The 19,149-nt window shown below is 42.9% G+C and overlaps 2 protein-coding genes across 8 annotated transcripts in view; both read left to right on the top strand.

Moving 5' to 3' along the window:
* GANC (glucosidase alpha, neutral C) overlaps window positions 1-4,383 on the top strand; it is a 72,148-nt gene extending 67,765 nt beyond the window's left edge. For all 5 annotated transcript variants that reach the window (XM_044229573.1, XM_044229575.1, XM_044229576.1 and 2 more), the window contains 2 exons: window positions 1,727-1,830; window positions 2,603-4,383. In XM_044229573.1, coding sequence (XP_044085508.1) covers window positions 1,727-1,830; window positions 2,603-2,712 — 214 coding nt within the window. In that variant the 3' untranslated portion in view covers window positions 2,713-4,383. The remainder of the gene's footprint in view (window positions 1-1,726; window positions 1,831-2,602) is intronic.
* An 8,877-nt stretch (window positions 4,384-13,260) lies between these two features.
* CAPN3 (calpain 3) overlaps window positions 13,261-19,149 on the top strand; it is a 49,539-nt gene continuing 43,650 nt past the window's right edge. For all 3 annotated transcript variants that reach the window (XM_044229533.1, XM_044229531.1, XM_044229532.1), the window contains exon 1: window positions 13,261-13,569. In XM_044229533.1, coding sequence (XP_044085468.1) covers window positions 13,261-13,569 — 309 coding nt within the window. The remainder of the gene's footprint in view (window positions 13,570-19,149) is intronic.

Genomic DNA, 19,149 nt, shown 5'->3' with positions numbered 1-19,149 from the left:
GTAGCTCCTTGAGATAAAAGGGTAGATTATTTAAGATTTTTTTTTCTTAATGTAGGCATCTATTGCTGTAAACTCCCCTCTTAGAATTGCTTTTGCTGCATCCCATAAGTTTTTATATATTGTGTTTCCATTTTAATTTGTCTAAGATATCTTATTTTCCTTTTGATTTTTTGTTTGGCCCACTGGTTATTTAGGGGCATGTTATTTAGTCTCCATATATTTGTGAATTTTCCAGTTTTCTTCTTATAATTGGTATCTACGCTTCTACCATTATGGTCATAAAAGATGCTTGATATAATTTCAGTCTTTTTAAATTTGTTAAGACTTGTTTTTAGTCTAACATATGATCTATCCTGGAGAATGTTCCATGTGTTCTTGAAAGCAATATGAATTTTCCTGCTGTTGAATGGAATGTTCTATATATATATCTGTTAAATTTATCTGGTCTAGCATGCAGTTTAAGTTCATGTTTTCCTTACTGATTTTCTGTCTGGATGATCTATCCATTGTTGAAAGTGGGGGTATTGAAGTCCCCTGCTATTACTCTATTGCCATCTATTTCAACCTTCAGATCTACTAATACCCGCTTTATATATTTAGGTGCTCTGATATTGGGTGCATAAATATTTACAAGTTTTATATAACCTCTTAGCGAATTGACCCATTATATAACAATCTTTGTTGTCTATAATTACAATTTCTGGCATAAAGTCTGTTTTGTCTGTTATAAATATTAGCTATCCCTGCTTTTTTTTTTCCAGTCTCCATTTCCATGGAATATCATTTTCCATACCTTCACTTTCAGTCTGTATGTGTCCTTAAGGCTGAAGTGGGTCTCTTATAGGCAACATATAGTTGGGTCTTGACTTCGTAACCATTCGGCAACTCTGTCTCTATTGATTGGAGAACTTAGTTCAAATACACTTAATTACTGATTGGTTGGGGGTCCATACCTCAGATGGGGGCCTTAAAACTGGAGCAATAGGAGTGTTGTCCAAACTTTTCACTCTTCTCAGAGAGAAGTTGGGAGTTGGGAGTTGGGAGTTCCCCTCCCAACAGTATGGCACTCTCCTGGTTGGGGTAGAGGTTACCGTGTGTTTCAGTCTTTCCTACGTGATTTGATGTGGCTATTTCCTCAGTCACCCAAAATACAAGAGTTACTCGGCTAGTTTCTGTATCGCTAAAAGGGAATTGCTCCACATGTAGCTTTATATTCAGTGCATCCATGGGAGGAAGGAAATTCAGGGGCCTCTTAAATGTTGCCATCTTGGTCTGGAATTTCCCTGAAGTATTTTTCAATCACTCTATGAACCTTCTTCCTTATTGTCTCCATCTTCCTGTTCTTCACTCTTTAAAAACTAAAAAAGAATTCAATTGAAGCTCTGATTAGTCCCATTTAACCACCCATTCAGCAATTACATTAAGTATCTGATTTCTTAAAATCTGATCGCAGTGTCCAAGTCACATTTGAGACTTCAGTGTCCTTAGGTAGTTTCTCTCCAAATGGCTTGTTAAAAGGAGACTGGCTTGTCTACTGGTTAGGCATTCCTTGGCACAGGGAATCGTTTGTTTCCATTCCTTCATCCTGATAAACATGACAGCTTTATGGTTCAGGCCTCCATAGGGAGAGGTGGGAGGGGAACTCCCAAGGCTAGTATATTGACCTAATAACCAGTACAAATTCTTATTTCTCTCATTTTCCTAACACCATTTTTATCTATTCCAGTTGTGCTGACAAAAGAGGTCATTATCCCAGCAAGTGTGTGGTGGAGCAGATCTTTGTCCTAGGCCTCAAGAAACAGCCATCTTCTGTGACTATCCTTTCATCTGGTGAGGAAATAGGTCATTTGTTTTTATAAACGTGGAAGTATCTGCCACAAAGAAATGATTAGTCCTAACACTGATATAGCACACTTAGCCAAGTGGACCCTGCACTTTCTGATGGAGGTCAAATATACTAGTATCTAGAGGGAGCAAGACGATCCTGCTTCTCCTCATCAACTGGGCCTTCTGCGAACTATAAGCTGTGGATATTTTTCTAAGGGAAATTATTTGGGCCTTGAAATAATATTGTAGCTTCTCTGAATGTATTTTTAACTGTAGATAGCTGAAGCCCCAGAGAATCCTACCCATGTTTATGGAGTTTCTTAAAAGGCTGTATCATTTCTTATCTACTGAATTTCTTAGGTAAATCACTTTGTTCCTTACAATTTCCTTTCAACCAGTCATTCAAAATGATGGAGTGTTTAATGTTTAAAAAATTCAGCCAAAGACAGGAGACAATGGTTTATGTGGAAACTGTTCCGCTGTGGCTTTCTGTTCCGAAGCTACGATTTTTCCAAGGGAGTAAAAAGAATAAGGTTTTGCCTTTGTCATTATAAAGTGTCTCTTTTCTAAGAAGTTTAAAAAAAAATTTTTTTTTTAATTAAAAAAAAAAAAAAAATTCATGGACATCCGTGCGTAAAAGTGCTATATTAAGTTGGATTCTCCTAGGTGGGGTATCAGGTTTTGTGACCGAGTCAGAAATATTATAGATTCAGAGGAAAGATTTTTCTCTCCTAGATATTCATCAAACTTTTCCTGTTACTGTCTTGATATTTAGATGGTAAAGATGAGCCTGTGGCTTTTACCTATTGTGCCCAGATGGCCACCCTGCAGCTGGAGAAGCTCTCACTGAACATCAGTGCTGACTGGGAGGTCCATGTCCGATAACGGTGTGGTGCACTGGGGCAAGCGTGGGAAGCAGCCTGCACCTTTCAGCCTTGCCCTTGACTTTTTCTGAGATCTGTGCTGCATGCTAATTGACTTCTTTGGCTAAAAAGTGTCCTTCATTGATCATCGGTTTACTAATGAGAATAGATTTCAGGTTTTGCATTTTTAGAGGCACTACTTACACTCTGTGTCAAACACTACTACTTCTCCTTGATGCAGATAGCCCTGAGACATTTATAGAGTTCATTAATCTTCCTCTGCTTCTTGAACCATGGCGCTGTGGTAAATGCTATGGCCCAATGAGTAGCTTCTCTTTGAGGACAGCTGATTGGTTTGTTGTTTGGTGGTGGTGGTTGTCATTTTAAGGAAACTATCTTCAGTGGGGGCTCAAACTCACAACCTTGAGATCAAGAGTCGCGTACTGTACCATCTGAGCCAGCCAGGTACCCCTGGATGGGTCTCTTGTATGTGGGATGTGGGCCAAGCCCACCTTGTGTGGCCCGTTTGTGGAAGCTTGCCTCGGGCCATGCTGCAGAGTCAGGAGGGCTACAGCAGCTGAGTTACTCAAGACCTGTCTCCAAGTGGACAGCAGCCTCTGGTACCCCCCTCCCCCCCCGCCAAACACACAGTTACCTTTCACCCACTTAGACGTGAGCAGAACAACCCTTTTCTGCTTGCACTTCATACACCACAGCAACAGAGAGTTACTCTCCCCTAAAGATCGACTCAGAAGCACAAAGGATTCTTTTCCCTGTTGTGCTTTTTAGGCTTCAAAGTTCATAATTCATCTTCTTAAAATCCTAATTTATCTCAATTGTTTTTATTAAGTACTGTTTACTAGCCACAGAATATTTGTAGCATGAGTAAGCTGTAGCTTATAATTGAAAATAAAATTAATACCCATGTTCCCACTACTGAACTTCAGAAATAGAACACAGGGCTGGGATGAGAGTGAGATAAGCGAGGTGCCTGCCTTGAGCAAAAAATGTAAGGGAGTACGGAAAAATGCAATCATCCAAACAAATGATATTTTAATGCAATATTTTTAAAAATCAAAATTAATGCAAAAAATAATGAACAAAATATCAAGATTTTAAAATCAAAATAGGCTCGGTATTATTGAGGTTTCCTTTCTGTTAGGCTCCAGTATGGTTTGGCATGGGCTAGAACATTACAACACACTAGTCCCTCATGGTTCCTGCTGTTCTGGAGCTGCTGGTGACCCTGCTGCCCGACACAGCATCTGTGGGGCAGCCTTGTGTCCTCAGCATGCCTCAATCAATGCACATTTTCACATGTCCTTCACTGAGCAACTTGCTGACTGCCACCTCTGTGCCTTGTGTTCTCTGGGCCACGATAGCCACCACCTTCCCCCCAGCCTGTGCAAATCTTACCATCCCTTCAGGCCCAACTCAGAGCCACTGTTCCATTAAGCCTTTCTAACTCCCCTAACAGTCCCGTGCCACTGTTCCCATGAGCAGTGGTTTTGCCCATCTCTAAACTGTTGCTCCACTTAAAATGTGTGTTCTACTTCACCTTCTCAGGGATGGCCCCTTAATGTTTCAGTCTTGTCTATCTTGTTCCTCCCCTAGATTGTATGTTCCTTAAGAGCATGTTATATTTGGGACGCCTGGGAGGCTCAGTCAGTTAAGCATGTGCCTTCGGCTCAGGTCATGATCCCACGGTCCTGGGATTGAGTCCTGCATCGGGCTCCTTGCTTGGTGAGGAGCCTACTTGTCTCTCTCCCTCTGCCTGCCGCCCTGCCTACTTGTGCTCTCTCTCTCTCTGTCAAATAATAAACAAAATCAAATAAAATAAAGAGCGTGTTATATTTGTCTCCTGTTTTGCAGAGCAGCTGACACTTGGCTTTCAGTAACTATTGGCTACAAGTGGTTAACTGGTGGATTTGGTTGATTAAAAAATGAGAACTGAATGTATTTGTTTCTGATTTACTTTTTTGACAGGATTCTTCCCTCTACACATAGTAGACCTTGTGCATTTTCTTGTGGACATGTTTTCTGATATCATTTGAGATTTGGGCTTTGCACCACATATAGGCTCACACAGACATTTGCAGATTCTTTGCTATTTCTGTAAGTTTTGCAATTCAGGAGAAAGGAGGAAAACGACATTAGCTGAAGCAGTTTTTCCCAGCTTCATACTTCCCTTAGCAACCTACAGTAAGAACCCGAAAATGGGGTACTTTTACCTAATATAAGTGATGGCTTTTAATAGCATTTAAAGTTGAATAATTAAGACCTATCTTTAGATTAATATTTATTGCATTTATTCTTCCACGTCAAATATTTTGGAGGGAAGGAATGAATAAGAACTAGTAAATTAGTGGTAAACTGCTCTACCTTGACCCAGAATGATACTGAAACAGTCACCTAGAGACAGTGAGTGGAAAGAAATAGTCTAGGTGTTAATTGTTCTCTGTCCTTACTGCTTCTCCCCCTTCCCCCACCTCCTGTTCCTACAGCTGTGCCCCAGAGCGCTGTGTCGTGGTGAGTTGACCTACAGGTGTTCAGTTACCTTGTTGTGGGTAATTCTTGACATGTTTACTCAGGAAACAGGATTTCATGTAAGAATTTGAATAATATCCACAGAGGTTGAAACAAAGCTCTCAAATGCATAATGTGTCTTTACTTAAGGCTTCAATACCAAGGAATGAGTTGACAAATTAGTTTAAAATCAGAAACTGCCCAACAGAAAAACAGGCAAAGGTAATTTGCAAAATAAAGTAAAATAGACAAAACAAGCATGAAGGGTGCTCAGCCTCATTGATAATCAAAGAAATGAATTTTTTAAAAGATTGTACTTATTTGAGAGAAAGAGAGCGTGAGAGAGAGATCATGAGCAGGGGGCCGGGGCAGAGGGAGAAGCAGGCTCCATCCCAGGACCCTGATCATGACCTGAGCTGAAGGCAGGCCCTTAACAAACTGAGCCATCCAAGGGTCACATTAGTTTTTTTTTTTTTTTTTTCTTCTTCCTGACTGGCCAAGATGAAGAAGAGTGAAAATGTCCAGTGCTAATGCTGGTGTGGGGAGTAGTCATTCTCATCTATCACTGGTGAAATTATAAATAAGTACAATCTTTCAGGATGTATATCTGGCAATAGTGCCAAAACTTTAAATCTGTAGAGTCTAACCCAGCAATTCCACTTCAGAAAAATCAGATAAATTGCTCAGAGCTACTAACTGCAGTGTGATTTACACTGTGGAAAACTAGGAATATGCTGTGTTCTTTAACAGGGGGCTGGTTAAATATAGCCCTTTCATACAGCAAAATACTGAAATAGAGGGACATCCTGTACTCTTCAAAATGTAAAGACCATGAAAAAGAGGTCTGAAGAAATGTTCTAGATTGAAGGGGGGTACAAAAGAGACATTACAACAAATGCATGATCCTGGGCTGGAATCTGGGCCTATAAAGGGCGTGATTGGGACAGTTGGCAAAATCTGAATGGCATCTTTTGATTACATAGTTATTTTCCTAATTTTAAGGGTTATACTATAATTATATAGAATTTCCTTTCTTTTAGGAAATACTAAAGTATTAAAGGATAATGGATCATAGTATTTTAACTTACTCTCAAAATGGCTCAGAAAATGTATATATGTATGAGAAGGACACAGAGACAGAAAAAGGCAAAATGAGTTTAAATGTTAAAGAACCTGGGTGAAGGGTATATAGGAATGTTTTATGCTATATTTTCCACTCCTAGAAGTTTTAAATTATTTAAGAAACAAAAAGTTGGGCCATATCTCTATTATACCTAACAACTTTAAAATGTTTGCTTTCTAGCACTGTAAAAGCTTGTAAGCTGTGGCATATAAAATAGGATGAAACAAACTGAGTTAATACAAGAACCTACCTTGTTTCTAATACTGCAGACCACTTCAGAATGTTCCTCAGATAAGGTCGTCTTCACCTGAGCAGCACAGGGCCATGCCAAGTCCTCTACTTCAGAAATACAAATCCCATCCTCTTTTTGGCTGGGATGCAAAGGGGAATTACTCAGATCTGAGGGCTGAAAGCCATCAGCAGAAGGGAGGAGGGTGAAGGAAAAAAACAGGGAAGTAATGTTTTGTCTTGCAGAGCCAGCAGCGCACCAAGGAGACTCCACAGCTTGGTGTTTCTCCAGCTGTGCCTCTTATATGAGCCAGTTTAGGCCGGTTTGGAGCTGAGGACCTGCCATAGAAGCCCCTCTGAATTCTCCTAAAGTTAAGTGTAGCTTATTATTATAATATTAAGATCTCCTTTGGGCTGTTTTCTGCCATTTTTTGAGTATACAGTGTAGGCACTAGCATGTTGACCTTCTAGGCATGCTCCATTGACCCAAAGTGCCTAAGTACAGAATATCTCTAAGTTTCTTAATATATATACAAGCTCCCTGCCCTGCCCCCTAATACACCGAATAAAAGTTTCTTGTACTAACTCCACAGGAAGACAGTACTCTGAGAGCTATCTTCCTGTCTCCTTACTGTAACAAGTAATAAAAAGGTCTTTGTTTTCAACTTACTTGGGTTGTGTTCAATTTAACGCACACCAAGTTGCAAAGCCCTTGAGCTGTCATACTCTGAGCGCCAGGCCCCCCCTGCCCCACCCTGGCCCTCCATACCCACGCCATGGCAGCACTTTCAGCTGTGTCACCATGGAGGTCTCACCTGACAACAGGAGCTGACCAAGGAGCCTTCAGGAGGGTTCACACTAAGAAACAGGATACATGTTTACATGTTGATGGGGGCATTTATTAAGGGCAGATGACCCGTACAGGAGCCAGAGAAAGTCCTTCACACATTTGGAAGGCCGACTTGAGCACCATCCTTCTCTTCCCAGATCTGAGTTACCCAGAAGATCCTGGCTCTGGTAAATCTGAAATGATTGGTTCCTAAGAGTGATCCAAGATTTGGTTCCAGTTTGACTAGATACCAAGACATTCTCTGTCCAAGGAGGCTGGGTGCACTTGAGATTGATGGATAGGACTATGTTCTGGGCACAGCTCACTTCAGAATAGGGGAACTCCCATGTGTCAACACGACCAGGGCCAGTATCAGATCAGGCCATTCTCCTAAAGGCTCCTTTGAGAATAAAGCACAGATTGTCACCAAGAGTTTGTCTTAAAGTTGTGCTGAGCCCTGTGTCCTGGTCAACTAAAACCAGTGAATCCTGGGACGCCTGCATGGCTCAGTCAGCTAAGTGTCTGCCTTCAGCTCAGGTCCTGATCTCCAGGTCCTGGTATCAGCCTGCGTGGTGCTCCCTGCTCAGTGGGGAGTCTGCTTCTCCCTCTCCCTCTGCCTCTCTCCTCCACTCCAATGCTCGTGCATTCTCTCTCTCTCTCAAATGAATAAATAAAAACCTTCAACAACAACAACAAAACAGTGAATCTGATCACCAGAGCCATGGAGAAGACTGCAATTCTGGAGTTTGGTCTGTGGGCAGGGTTCTTTCACTTTTTTATACCTCTCTCAGTATTGGATTATCATAATGATAGGCAGTGGAAACACAGTTAAAACACATATTCCTGAAGCTTTATGTTTTTTCACCCATAATTTACCATCCTAACAGCCTTCTGGGACATAAAATTCCTATGACAGTTATCAACCTTTCCACTCTGCTTTTAAGATTTCCACATATCTGGCTCCGTAGCTCAGGGGTTAGGGCACTGGTCTCATAAGATTTCCACATATCAAACCTTCTGAATACCTTACATATAAATTCCAGGGGCAGCACTCCAGACTAAAATAACTTTTCAGCCCAGGACAAAGAAAGCCACCAGCAACTCCACTAGAAACAGATTACCATATTAACCACAGACAGTGGAGGCCATATAACTGGCATTCTAGGAGAAATAAAGGATGGCATCTGATATCCGATCTGCCTGTCTTATGACCAGCCTCGCAAAAGTCTGCAGTGCCACAGAAAGGCCAGCCAGAATTCGACAGCTGCTTCTTGACAGTTGTTTCCAGCAGGGCTGTGGTATTAGATTACTCTCTAGTCAGAGCTAAGGGAAGGGGAGCCCTCACTACTTATATGCAAGGATCCAGAGATCTTAAGCCTAGCTCACATTATTGGAGTCCTAGTTACACATTCAAGTCCCTCCCTAGAAATCAGAAAACCTGGGGTAGAGCTTGGTTCTGTAGCTGACTGATCTTGGCCATGTCATTTAATTTCTTCAGGCCTTGGCTTCCCCATTGGTTGAAGAAGAGATAATTTAAAAATTCTGTGAGCTTTCCATGACTTCACTGTAAAATTACAGCAGATGTCTCAAGTTTCCTCATGTAAAATAATGCTAATCAAACCCGCAAGGTGCTCATACAGATTTAAAATACTCTGTGTGGGGGCACCGACTCTTGATCTCAACTTCGGTATTGATCTCAGGACCATGAGTTCAAGCCCCATTTTGGGCTCCACACTGGACATGGAGCCTACTTAAGAAAAAAAAAGTATGTATCTTACTTAGTAGGGGACACCTAGAGCTAGGAGGGGAGAGATAGGTAGACAGCTACATGACTAGCCTCACATAGGGGGCTAGGAATTCAGGTTCATAAAAATCCCAGATGTGGAAAATGTTAAGGCATACAAAACCAGAGATAAGTGAATATAATGAGATTAGTGAGACTACCTCGTTTGTCTCGTTTATCAGAGACAAGCTATCTATCTCTATAACAGTTACAGCTGGACCACTGAAAATTACAAAACTTCAAAGAAAAAGTAAACATAGTGCTCAGTGATAGAGACATCAAGAAGATTTGTTTCCTACTCAGTTCTCAAAAAGACTGCCAGTTAAAGCCCACAGTGGCAACCCATTCGAGACCCCTCTCACTCTAGAGAGCTTTTTTTCTCTTTTCTGTTCCCCCCTTCATTTAACAAACTCACTTCATTTCACCCTTTTGTGTCCTTGAGATTCATTCTTCAATTCCATGAGACAAGAACACGGCAATCCTCTAACACTATGTGTGTGGAAAGGAAAAATGAGTAACTTTACTTTGGAGAAACTGGTGGATACCACTTCAGCCCGGTGATCAAGATTGATGCCACCTGTGATAAAATACATCTCTACCATGTATCCCCAAATGAGAAGGCATATGACCTTGTGATATTCTTTCCCCAAATCCATAACTTCAGTCTAATCAAATGAAAAACATCAAACTCAAGTTGAGAAACATTCCACAGCATGCCTGCCAAGTACTTTCACAAGTCCCAAGTCCCAAGAGACAAAAACTGGAACCAGCAGAGATGGGAAGATACTGAGGAGATGTAACAATTAAACACAGTGCAGCATCCTGAATCATAACAGAAGAAGAAAAAACAAAACCATTGTAAAAAGAAATCAAATATGTCTTTTGTAGTTTACTTAATAGTATTTTACCAACATTAATTTCTTAGATTTGATAGTTATACCATGGTTATGTAAGGTGTAAACATTAGGGGAAGCTGGGTGAAAGGCATACAGAAACTCTGTACGACCTTGCAACTCTTTTGTAAATCTAAAATTAAAATTAAAAAGTTTTGAAAACGATGTGCAGTGGCTAGCTCACAGAGGCACTTAATGAATGATGGGTGTTAGAAGCAAATGCATTGCTTCCCATAGAGTTGAATCAAAGGAAGATTTATTGATGGAAAAGACAGTGTTATGAAGCCATTAACTGGGCCTATTGGTGTCGAGAGAAACCATTCCAGTCACAGATATTCCATGCTGTTGGCTGAAATATGTTATAAAAACTAGTTCTCTATCCTTGAAGAGACTTCTGGGAATTGAAATGTGCAGCTGTTCATATGCTCATTCTCTGTCCTTTGTTCTAGGGCTCAGATTGGGTTTCTCCCTGATAGCATGAGTTTCCACACCCTCGGAATAAACCTTGTTTTCAGACCTGCTAATAGAGAGGTTTTATCCACAGCAACTGATTTAAAAAAAAAAAAAAAAAGGCAAAATGAAGAGCACCTTGCACTCTGCACTTTTGATATTTCCATCCTGTTGCAACAATAGGCTCATCTTCTCACACATTCATCTTAGTTACTAAATTACTTAGTGAGACAGCCAAGGAAAGAAAAGTCAGCGGGTGTGTGGCCCAGAGACGGCTCCTCCCCCAGGGGCAAATCAGCCAAGATAACTTTGATTGCATTAGCAAAACAGAAAGAAGGGTAAGAAATTTCTCCTTACATTGGGAAAATCTATTCAACAGACAGACAACACATTTATTAAAAGCTTTCTATGTGCTTAACCCTGAGAGTGGACTGGGGACTCAGATCCCACCTTCACGGAACTTACTGTCCTGTAGGGCAAACAGGAAGCTCATCTGTAAGCTTAAACAATAAAATGTGGGTGGGAGCTATGAGATTAAAGATGGTATAGAGCAATAGGCTGGGGCTCAAATGTTTGAGGGTTAAGAAAGGAAACTTCCCCTAATCTCCTTTCCACCTAGGGGTGAGTTTGAGAGTGGGAAGTCAGTCTTTTTAGAGGCTTTTTTAATGTAGGCAGATAGGCATGCTCCGATTGGAAACACTGTGACCATGTGATCCTGAGCCGCTCACACCTATCCCAGGCCTGACTCACAAGAGATATTCAGTAAATGCTCATAAACTGAATGCCGGTCTGCACGAATGAGTGACTCTAATCCAGCCTGATTTAACCCCAAAGTAATGTTAAATTTAGGTCACCTCTAACAACGTTTATTGAGTGCTTAAGACAAGCCTAGCATTATTTTAAATGTTTTACATAATTAAGTTGTTTAATTTTTTTTTAAGATTTTATTTATTTATTTGACAGAGATCACAAGTAGGCAGAGAGGCAGGCAGAGAGTGAGAGGGGGAAGCAGAAGCAGGCTCACCGCTAAGCAGGGAGCCCGATGTGGGGCTCGATCCCAGGACCCTGGGATCATGACCCAAGCTGAAGGCCTCAACCCACTGAGCCACCCAGGCGCCCCAAGTTCTTTAATTTTTATGATAACTCAATAGCAGACTGACTATCCACATACCCACTTTATAAGTGAGAAAACTGAGCCATAGGAAAAAAGGAAGAAGTAACTCACCTAAAGTTAAACAGGCACAGCCAGCAAGCAGGATGCCCAGACTTTGAACCCACACAATCAGCCTTAAGGCTACCCTCCCCTATCCTGCCTCTCCAAGAGTAGTAGTAAAGGTCCTTGGGCATTTCCTGGTCCTAGGGAACAGGAAGACAGGCTGAGGGTCCCCACATGCAGCAGCTCCAGACATAGGTCTCCTTAAAGCTATAGCCCCAGTGATCATGAGCCTGGTAATCCTCCCTATTTCAGCAGTCACTTCCCACCTCCTCTTACAGCTCTAGCCTTGGGCTGGTGAGACTGGTCACGTGGGAAGAGGCAGGGCTACAAGTCTAGGACCAGCAGCCACTGAGCCACAAGTGGAATGTAGCCATCTAACAGCCCAGGCAGTAGTTACCATGGGGCAGTAGTTACCATGGGTTCAACACAAAGCGGAAGCCAGGCAGGCAGTTCCGTTCCCCAAAGCCGCTTGTGCTCTTATCTGAGAGCTCTGAAACCAATTCTTTTGGAATGACCTCTCCTGGGACTCAAAAGGGAACCCGATTCAGTAACCAATTCCACTTCTGACCCAGTTGTCTAATACGGTGTATTTGCACCGTCTACTCAGGTGCACTTTTTGTAGCAAATTTGGTCCAGTGTTTATTTTGGGGGTGGGGAGAGACAAAAGGTGTCTAGGTCAAGTGGGCAAGAAAGAGACAGACATTCTTCTCAACTGGGGACTCTGCTGAGCAGCATTTTCCACCCAGACAGCTCCACCAAACGCTGACACCATAACATTCTGTAAGAGATGCAAATCCAGCTGAATAATGTTCTGATATCCTAGAGTTTTAGAAAGTAAAAATTGTGTTCTCAACCATGTCTAGAATATTCCCCCAGAATTCAGGATTTCACATTCTCCCTGGCTACCTTTTTTCTCAGTACTGTTCTCCATTCATTTGGTGGCTGATGGGTGGACAAAGTCCATGTCCCGAGTCAATAACGCATGAGCAGTTTTTTTGCTACTTTTCGGGGTCCAACCTCCTCAAATATTCCCCTTCCGCCTCCCGACGACACCAGCACTCAATGACCACGCGGAAACGTCCCCAGCAGGGTCCTTCTCACCTCATGCGTCGTCTGGCTGCCCGGGAGCCTCCCTGGCTCTCATACTCCTCTTCTTCCTTCATGTCTATTTTTAGTTTTCCTGGCTCAAGCTTCTCCAGGCCCCTGAAACACAAGCCTCTCTCTCCCCTCTGCCTCTCCCTCTGGCAGGCTAGCTGCCGGCAGGAGCCCCCAGAAATCCTCCTGTCTCCTGCCTCGGGAAAACCTCCGACTTCGGGATCACCACTCGGCTTTAAGGATGGACAGAAGCTGGATGACCTTCTGACGGGCTATAGCTCCTAATGTGGATGTGGACGTTTTTCTCTCAGATGACAGAATCACTCCAACTTCCCCTTGGCTGTTGCTTTCTTCCCCTGCAGGGAGCTGTACCTTGTTTTCTTTAAAAACAAAACAAAGCAAAATCTTTTTCCCCAATTTGCCTGCCATGCCAACTGTCATTAGCCCATCTGTGGCCCCACGGACGGGGGCTGAGCCCAGGTCCCCGGGGCCGATTCCCCCGCCAGGCGAAGGTAAGACCACGGAGGCCGGGGGCACAAACCCAAGTGGCATCTATTCGGCCATCATCAGCCGCAATTTCCCCATTATTGGAGTTAAAGAGAAGACATTTGAGCAGCTTCACAAGAAATGTCTGGAAAAGAAGGTTCTTTATCTGGATCCTGAGTTTCCACCCGATGAGACCTCTCTCTTTTATAGCCAGAAATTCCCCATCCAGTTCATCTGGAAGAGACCTCCGGTGAGTAGCTCAAACACTTTGCTTTTTTCCCTCAGAGAAGTCCTGGCCCTCAGCACCTTCCCGCAGCTCCACAGTGCGCATGGGCAGGAGGTCCGCAGTGCGCATGGGCAGGAGGAGGAAGGTTCCTGGCTGCAGACCCTTGGGCACCCGTCCTTAGAAGCCGAGTCCGTTCTCACTATGTTTATCTCTTTTTCTAAAAAAACATTTTGCTTTGTATAATGGGAACCCAGTGTAATTCATCCTATAAAAGTAAATACCCTTTTCTCAGAACAAGTCTGTTTAAGAGTCCTTCCATTTTGGGGCGCCTGGGTGGCTCAGTTGGTTGAGCGACTGCCTTCGGCTCAGGTCACGATCCTGGAGTTCAGGGATCGGGTCCCGCATCGGGCTCCCAGCTCCATGGGGAGTCTGCTTCTCCCTCTGACCTCTTCCCCTCTCATGCTCTCTCTCACTCTCTCTCTCAAATAAATAAATAAAATATTTAAAAAAAAAAAAAAAAAAAGAAATGGAAGACTTTAAAAAAAAAAAAAGAGTCCTTCCATTTCTTGGGCTAAAATCATGAGGTTGTCCCTTACTTTGTCCATAGCCATGACTTTCTGCAACACAGATGCCCTGGGAAGAGGGCAGTAGCTGGTAAAGACCTGATTTCCTCGCATAAAATGTTAGGGTGAGAAGGAGAAATCCTAGTAATCATTTTTGTCCACATACCTCACCCCACAAATGAGAAAGGCACACTGAGGGAAGTACATCCAGAGATGGCATGATAGCCTGGATTAAAACCCCTTCTCTTTAGGTAACTCTTCCAGCCTCCAGGTTTCATTTACTGTGATCAGATGGAAAATCCTATCCCCCCACTCCCTTCTCTGATCAGACCTCCCATATGACTCTTATTCTTAATTCAAGGAATTTGGGGGCATCTGCTAGAGCCAGAAAGTGGGCAACTGGGAAGAGAGCAATGAACAAGACAGACAAAAATTGGGGCACCTGGGTGGCTCAGTCGGTTAAGCTTGATCTTGATTCCCGCTTAGGTCATGATCACAGGGTCCTGGGATAGAGCCCCACAGCACTGGGCTCCACTCTCAGCGGGAAGTCTGCTTGAGATCCACCCGCCCTCTGCCCCCTCTCCCTCCCAAATAAATAAATAAATAAATAATTTTAAAAAGATTTTATTTATTTACTTGACAGAGAGAGAGTGAGACCACAGTAGGCAGATAGGCAGGATAGAGAGGGGGAAGCAGAGCCCTGCTGAGCAGAGAGCCCAATGTAGGGCTCGATTCCAGGACCCTGAGATCATGACCTGAGCCGAAGGCAGAGGCTTAACCCACTAACCCACCCAGGTACCCCAATAAATAAATATTTTTTAAAAAGAAAGATAGATAAAAATTCCTGCTCTCCTGGACTCCAGAATCTTGAAGGGAAGGCTGTCAATAGAGAACATTCAGTTGCTATGTGATCAGAAGGCCAGGGGAGCTAACCCCATGCAGGGAGAAAACTGACACCACCCCCCACCCCCAGGAGATCACTAAAACTGAGGCCCAGTGCTATTCATTAGCTTAATCAAGTTACTCTGGGACCTGGTGCCATTGATTAGCCATGTTTTTTTTTTTTTTCTAACCTGAGATTAAATGTCCAATGCTGTACTCACCCTATGTGTTCCCCAAGGTTCCTTTCCTCTCCTAACAATTCTGTGGTAAGGCCTGTGACTGCCCTGAGGACCCTCAGTTTGGAAGAAAGGACTAGCAAGAGCTTCATTCTGCAGCCCAGTCACTGCCCTGCTGCCAGAGAACTGGGACCTGTCACATCCCTGTTGGAGTATCTTCAATAACACTCTTCTCCCCTCCCTGCATGCTTCAGGATAAGTCCAAACTCCTTAGATGAGCTACAGGCCCTCCCATGCTGGCCCCAGCCTACCTGTCCATGTCATTTTCACCCTTTCCTCTGGAGCCTGATGCATTCAGCTGCTTTGTTTTTCCCAGATCCTGTACCTCAAGGCCTTTGTTTATGCTCTCTGTCTGGAATGATCTTCTTGTTTTTATCTGATCTGCTCCCCTCACCCTCTCTCCACTGCTCAGTTATCACTTCTTCAAGCTTTCACACATCTGTTCCCCTTCTGCTGAGAACAAGAATATTCCTGGTCATCTCCAGACCTGCTTAGCCAGGAAAGGGCCAGGCCCACAGCGGGTAATCAGAGATGAATGAAAACCCACAGCTGAGGGTGCTGAGCACCAAGAGATAAGGGCAGCCCAGCACTCCGAGGCAGGCGGTGGAAGGGAGAAGAGGGAGGGGGTGTTCCTAGAATCTTTTTTTTTTTTTTTTTTTTTTTTAAGGAGGCTCCATGCCCAGCATGGAAACCAACGCAGGGCTTGAATTCATGACCCTGAGATCAAGACATGAGCTTGAGCTTGAATTGGACACTAGCTGATTGAGCCACCCAGGTACCCCCTAAAAACCTTTTCTAATACAACTGTAGGGGGCGGGGGAAACCCTTACAAATGCTGTTTTTAGTGAAATCATGAGTGGATTTTAGTCTTAAAAGCTAGACTTGCATATTAATAAGAAAAATGTAAGGGTCTATTATGCTCTAGGTGCTAAGTCAGTCTTAAAATTTATGCTGTCATTTATGCTGTCATTGCTAGTGTGACATTGGGGGCACCAGAAGACCTGTCTGTTTCAACCTGTGCTCCCACCACCAACACCCCCTCACGTTCAAGTGAAGTGATTAAGGGCCAGAAAGGGCAACCACACAAGTTGATTGCAATTGAAACAGTGAAATGATTCCAGAACTTTCTGAAGTGTAAAGCACTTCTTAGAGATGTAAGTTTCCCATGCATTCCTTATACATCATAACCTTTACCAGGTTTAAGCAGTCTGAAACAGAGACTGTGTCCTAGGAGAGGCCCTTCCTGCTTTTATTCTCTGAGGCACAGAATCACTGAGAGCCAATGTGAGTATTTCTTTGCAATCAGTACATATTACAATTGGATGGTGGTGGTGGTGGTGGTGATAAGGGGAGAACTATTCAAGCCAGCTAAAATTCTAGTTAAGATGAAGCTGCATGGGGGACGCCTGGGTGGCTCAGTTGGTTGGGCAGCTGTCTTCGGCTCAGGTCATGATCCCGGGGTCCTGGGATCGAGTCCCACATCGGGCTTCTTGCTCGGCGGGGAGCCTGCTTCTCCCTCTGCCTCTGCCTGCCTCTTTGTCTGCCTGTGCTCACTTGCTCGCTCGCTCTCTCTCCCTCTGTCTCTGGCAGATAAATAAATAAAATCTTAAAAAAAAAAAAAAAAGATGAAGCTGCATGGGACGCCTGGGTGGCTCAGTTGGTTAAGCAGCTGCCTTCGGCTCAGGTCATGATCTCAGCGTCCTGGGATGGAGTCCCACATCGGGCTCCTTGCTCGGCAGGGAGCCTGCTTCTCCCTCTGCCTCTGCCTGCCTCTCTGTCTGCCTGTGCTCACTCTCTCTCCCTCTCTCTTTGACAAATAAATAAATAAAATCTTTAAAACGAAAAGATGAAGCTGCATTTTCAGCATTTCCCTCGTCAAAGAGGGGACAGCCAGGCCACCTGTCCAGGCACACCCATAATCTCTTCTCACTCACTCACCAGTCCTGCCTCACTGCTTTTCCTCCTCTACTAGAGAGCTTCATGCACTTAGTCTCCAGGCCAAACTGATTCCTTTTGCCTTTCCTTCTATGATCTATTTCTGGAATCCAAAAGCAAACCATACACTTTCCAATTGTTGAGCCAAATTTTCTTGATTACAAACCCTTAGAGAGAAGAGAATGGCTTCTAGAACAGGGCCTCTGGGAAACTGATTACTCTTGCCCAATTTCATCAGAGAAATGCAAATCAAAATCAATGAAATATCACTTTGTTAGAACAGCTAGAATCAAAAAGACATGGAAATAACAGTTGTTGGCAAGGATGTGGAGAAAAAGGAACACTTGTGCACTGTTGGTGGGATTGTAAATTGGTACAGTCACTGTGGAAAACAGTATGGAGCTTCCTCAAAAAACTAAAAAGAGAAATACATTATGATCCAGTAATTCCACTACTGAGTATTTATCCAAAGAAAACAAAAACACTAATTCAAAAAGATATATGCACCCCTATGTTTACTGCATATTATTTACAATAGCCAAGTTATGGAGGCAACCCAAGTGTACACACACACACACACACACACACACAGAGGAATATTACTCAGCCATAAAAAAAGAATGACATCTTCCCATTTGCACAATGTGGATGGACCTAGAGAGTATAATGCTAAGTGAAATAAGTCAGACAGAGAAAGAGAAATACCAAATGATTTCCCTCAACTGTGGAATCTAAGAAACAAAATAAATAAACAAAGAAATAAAGAGACACACAAACAAAAAGGGTATTAAATACAGACAATAAACTGGTGGTTACCAGGAGGAAAGTGGGTTGGGGGATGAGTGAAACAGATAAAAAGAGATTAAGAGGTAAAATAAGTAAAATTTATAAAATTATAAAATAAGTAAGTCATGGAGATGAAAAGTACAACATAGGGAAGATCGTTAATAAGATTGTAATACTATTGTTTGGTAACAGATGGTGACGACACTTAATGAGGTAACATTGAGGAATGTATAGAATTGTTGAATCATTATGTTGTAAGCCTGATACTCATATAACACTGTATGTTAATTATATTTCAATTAAAAAAATAATAATAATAAATAGGGGCACCTGGCAGGCTCCATTGGAAGAATATGTGACCCTTGACCTCAGGGTCATGAGTTTGAGGCCCATACTGGGTGTAGATATTACTTAAATAAATAAAAATTTTAAAATAGCAAAAATAATAAATAAATCATTACATTTTTCAAGTCAGGTCTTGTCACCACTACAAAATTACCTTTGATTTTTTTTTAAAGATTTTATTTACTTATTTGACAGAGATCACAAGTAGGTAGAGAGGCAGGCAGAGGTGGGGGGGAAGCAGGCTCCCCACTAAGCAGAGAGCCCGATGTGGGGCTCAATCCCAGCACCCTGGGATCATTACCTGAGCCGAAGGCAGAGGCTTTAACCCACTGAGCCACCCAGGCGCCCTTGATTTTTTTTTTATAGATACTTAACGAAGTGTCCTTAACAAAATATGAATCCTTAGCATGACAGACTCTAGCTTTTCTCTTCATGAAGAGAACTCTTAAAGAAAAATTGGGAAGATTCTAATAATTACAGAAAGAATAATTTCTCTCTGGAGGTGGACATGATGGTTGTTTAGGGGGGAAAAAAAGAAAAAAAATGCTAATTTATTTACAAGACAGGAGTCAGAACAGAAACCAGAGTGGGGTTGGGGGGAAGCAACAGGGCAAGAGGCCACATACCCCAGGGTCATCCCTCCACTTGACCTGATACCCAAATACATCTTTTTTTTTTTAAGATTTTATTTATTTATTTGTAAGAGAGCAAGTGAGAAAGCACAAACGGTGGGAGAGGCAGAAGGAGATGGAGAAGCAGATTCCCTCCTGAGTAGGAAACCCGACGTGGGACTCCATCCCAGGACCCTGGGATCATGACCTGAACTGTAGGCAGATGCTAAACCAACTGAGCCACCC

The sequence above is a fragment of the Neovison vison genome, chromosome 13 (genome assembly GCF_020171115.1).
Source record: "Neovison vison isolate M4711 chromosome 13, ASM_NN_V1, whole genome shotgun sequence".
Classification (NCBI taxonomy): domain Eukaryota; kingdom Metazoa; phylum Chordata; class Mammalia; order Carnivora; family Mustelidae; genus Neogale; species Neogale vison.
The sequence above is the reverse complement of the archived record's forward strand: the minus strand, read 5'-3'. Positions and strand labels throughout refer to the sequence as shown.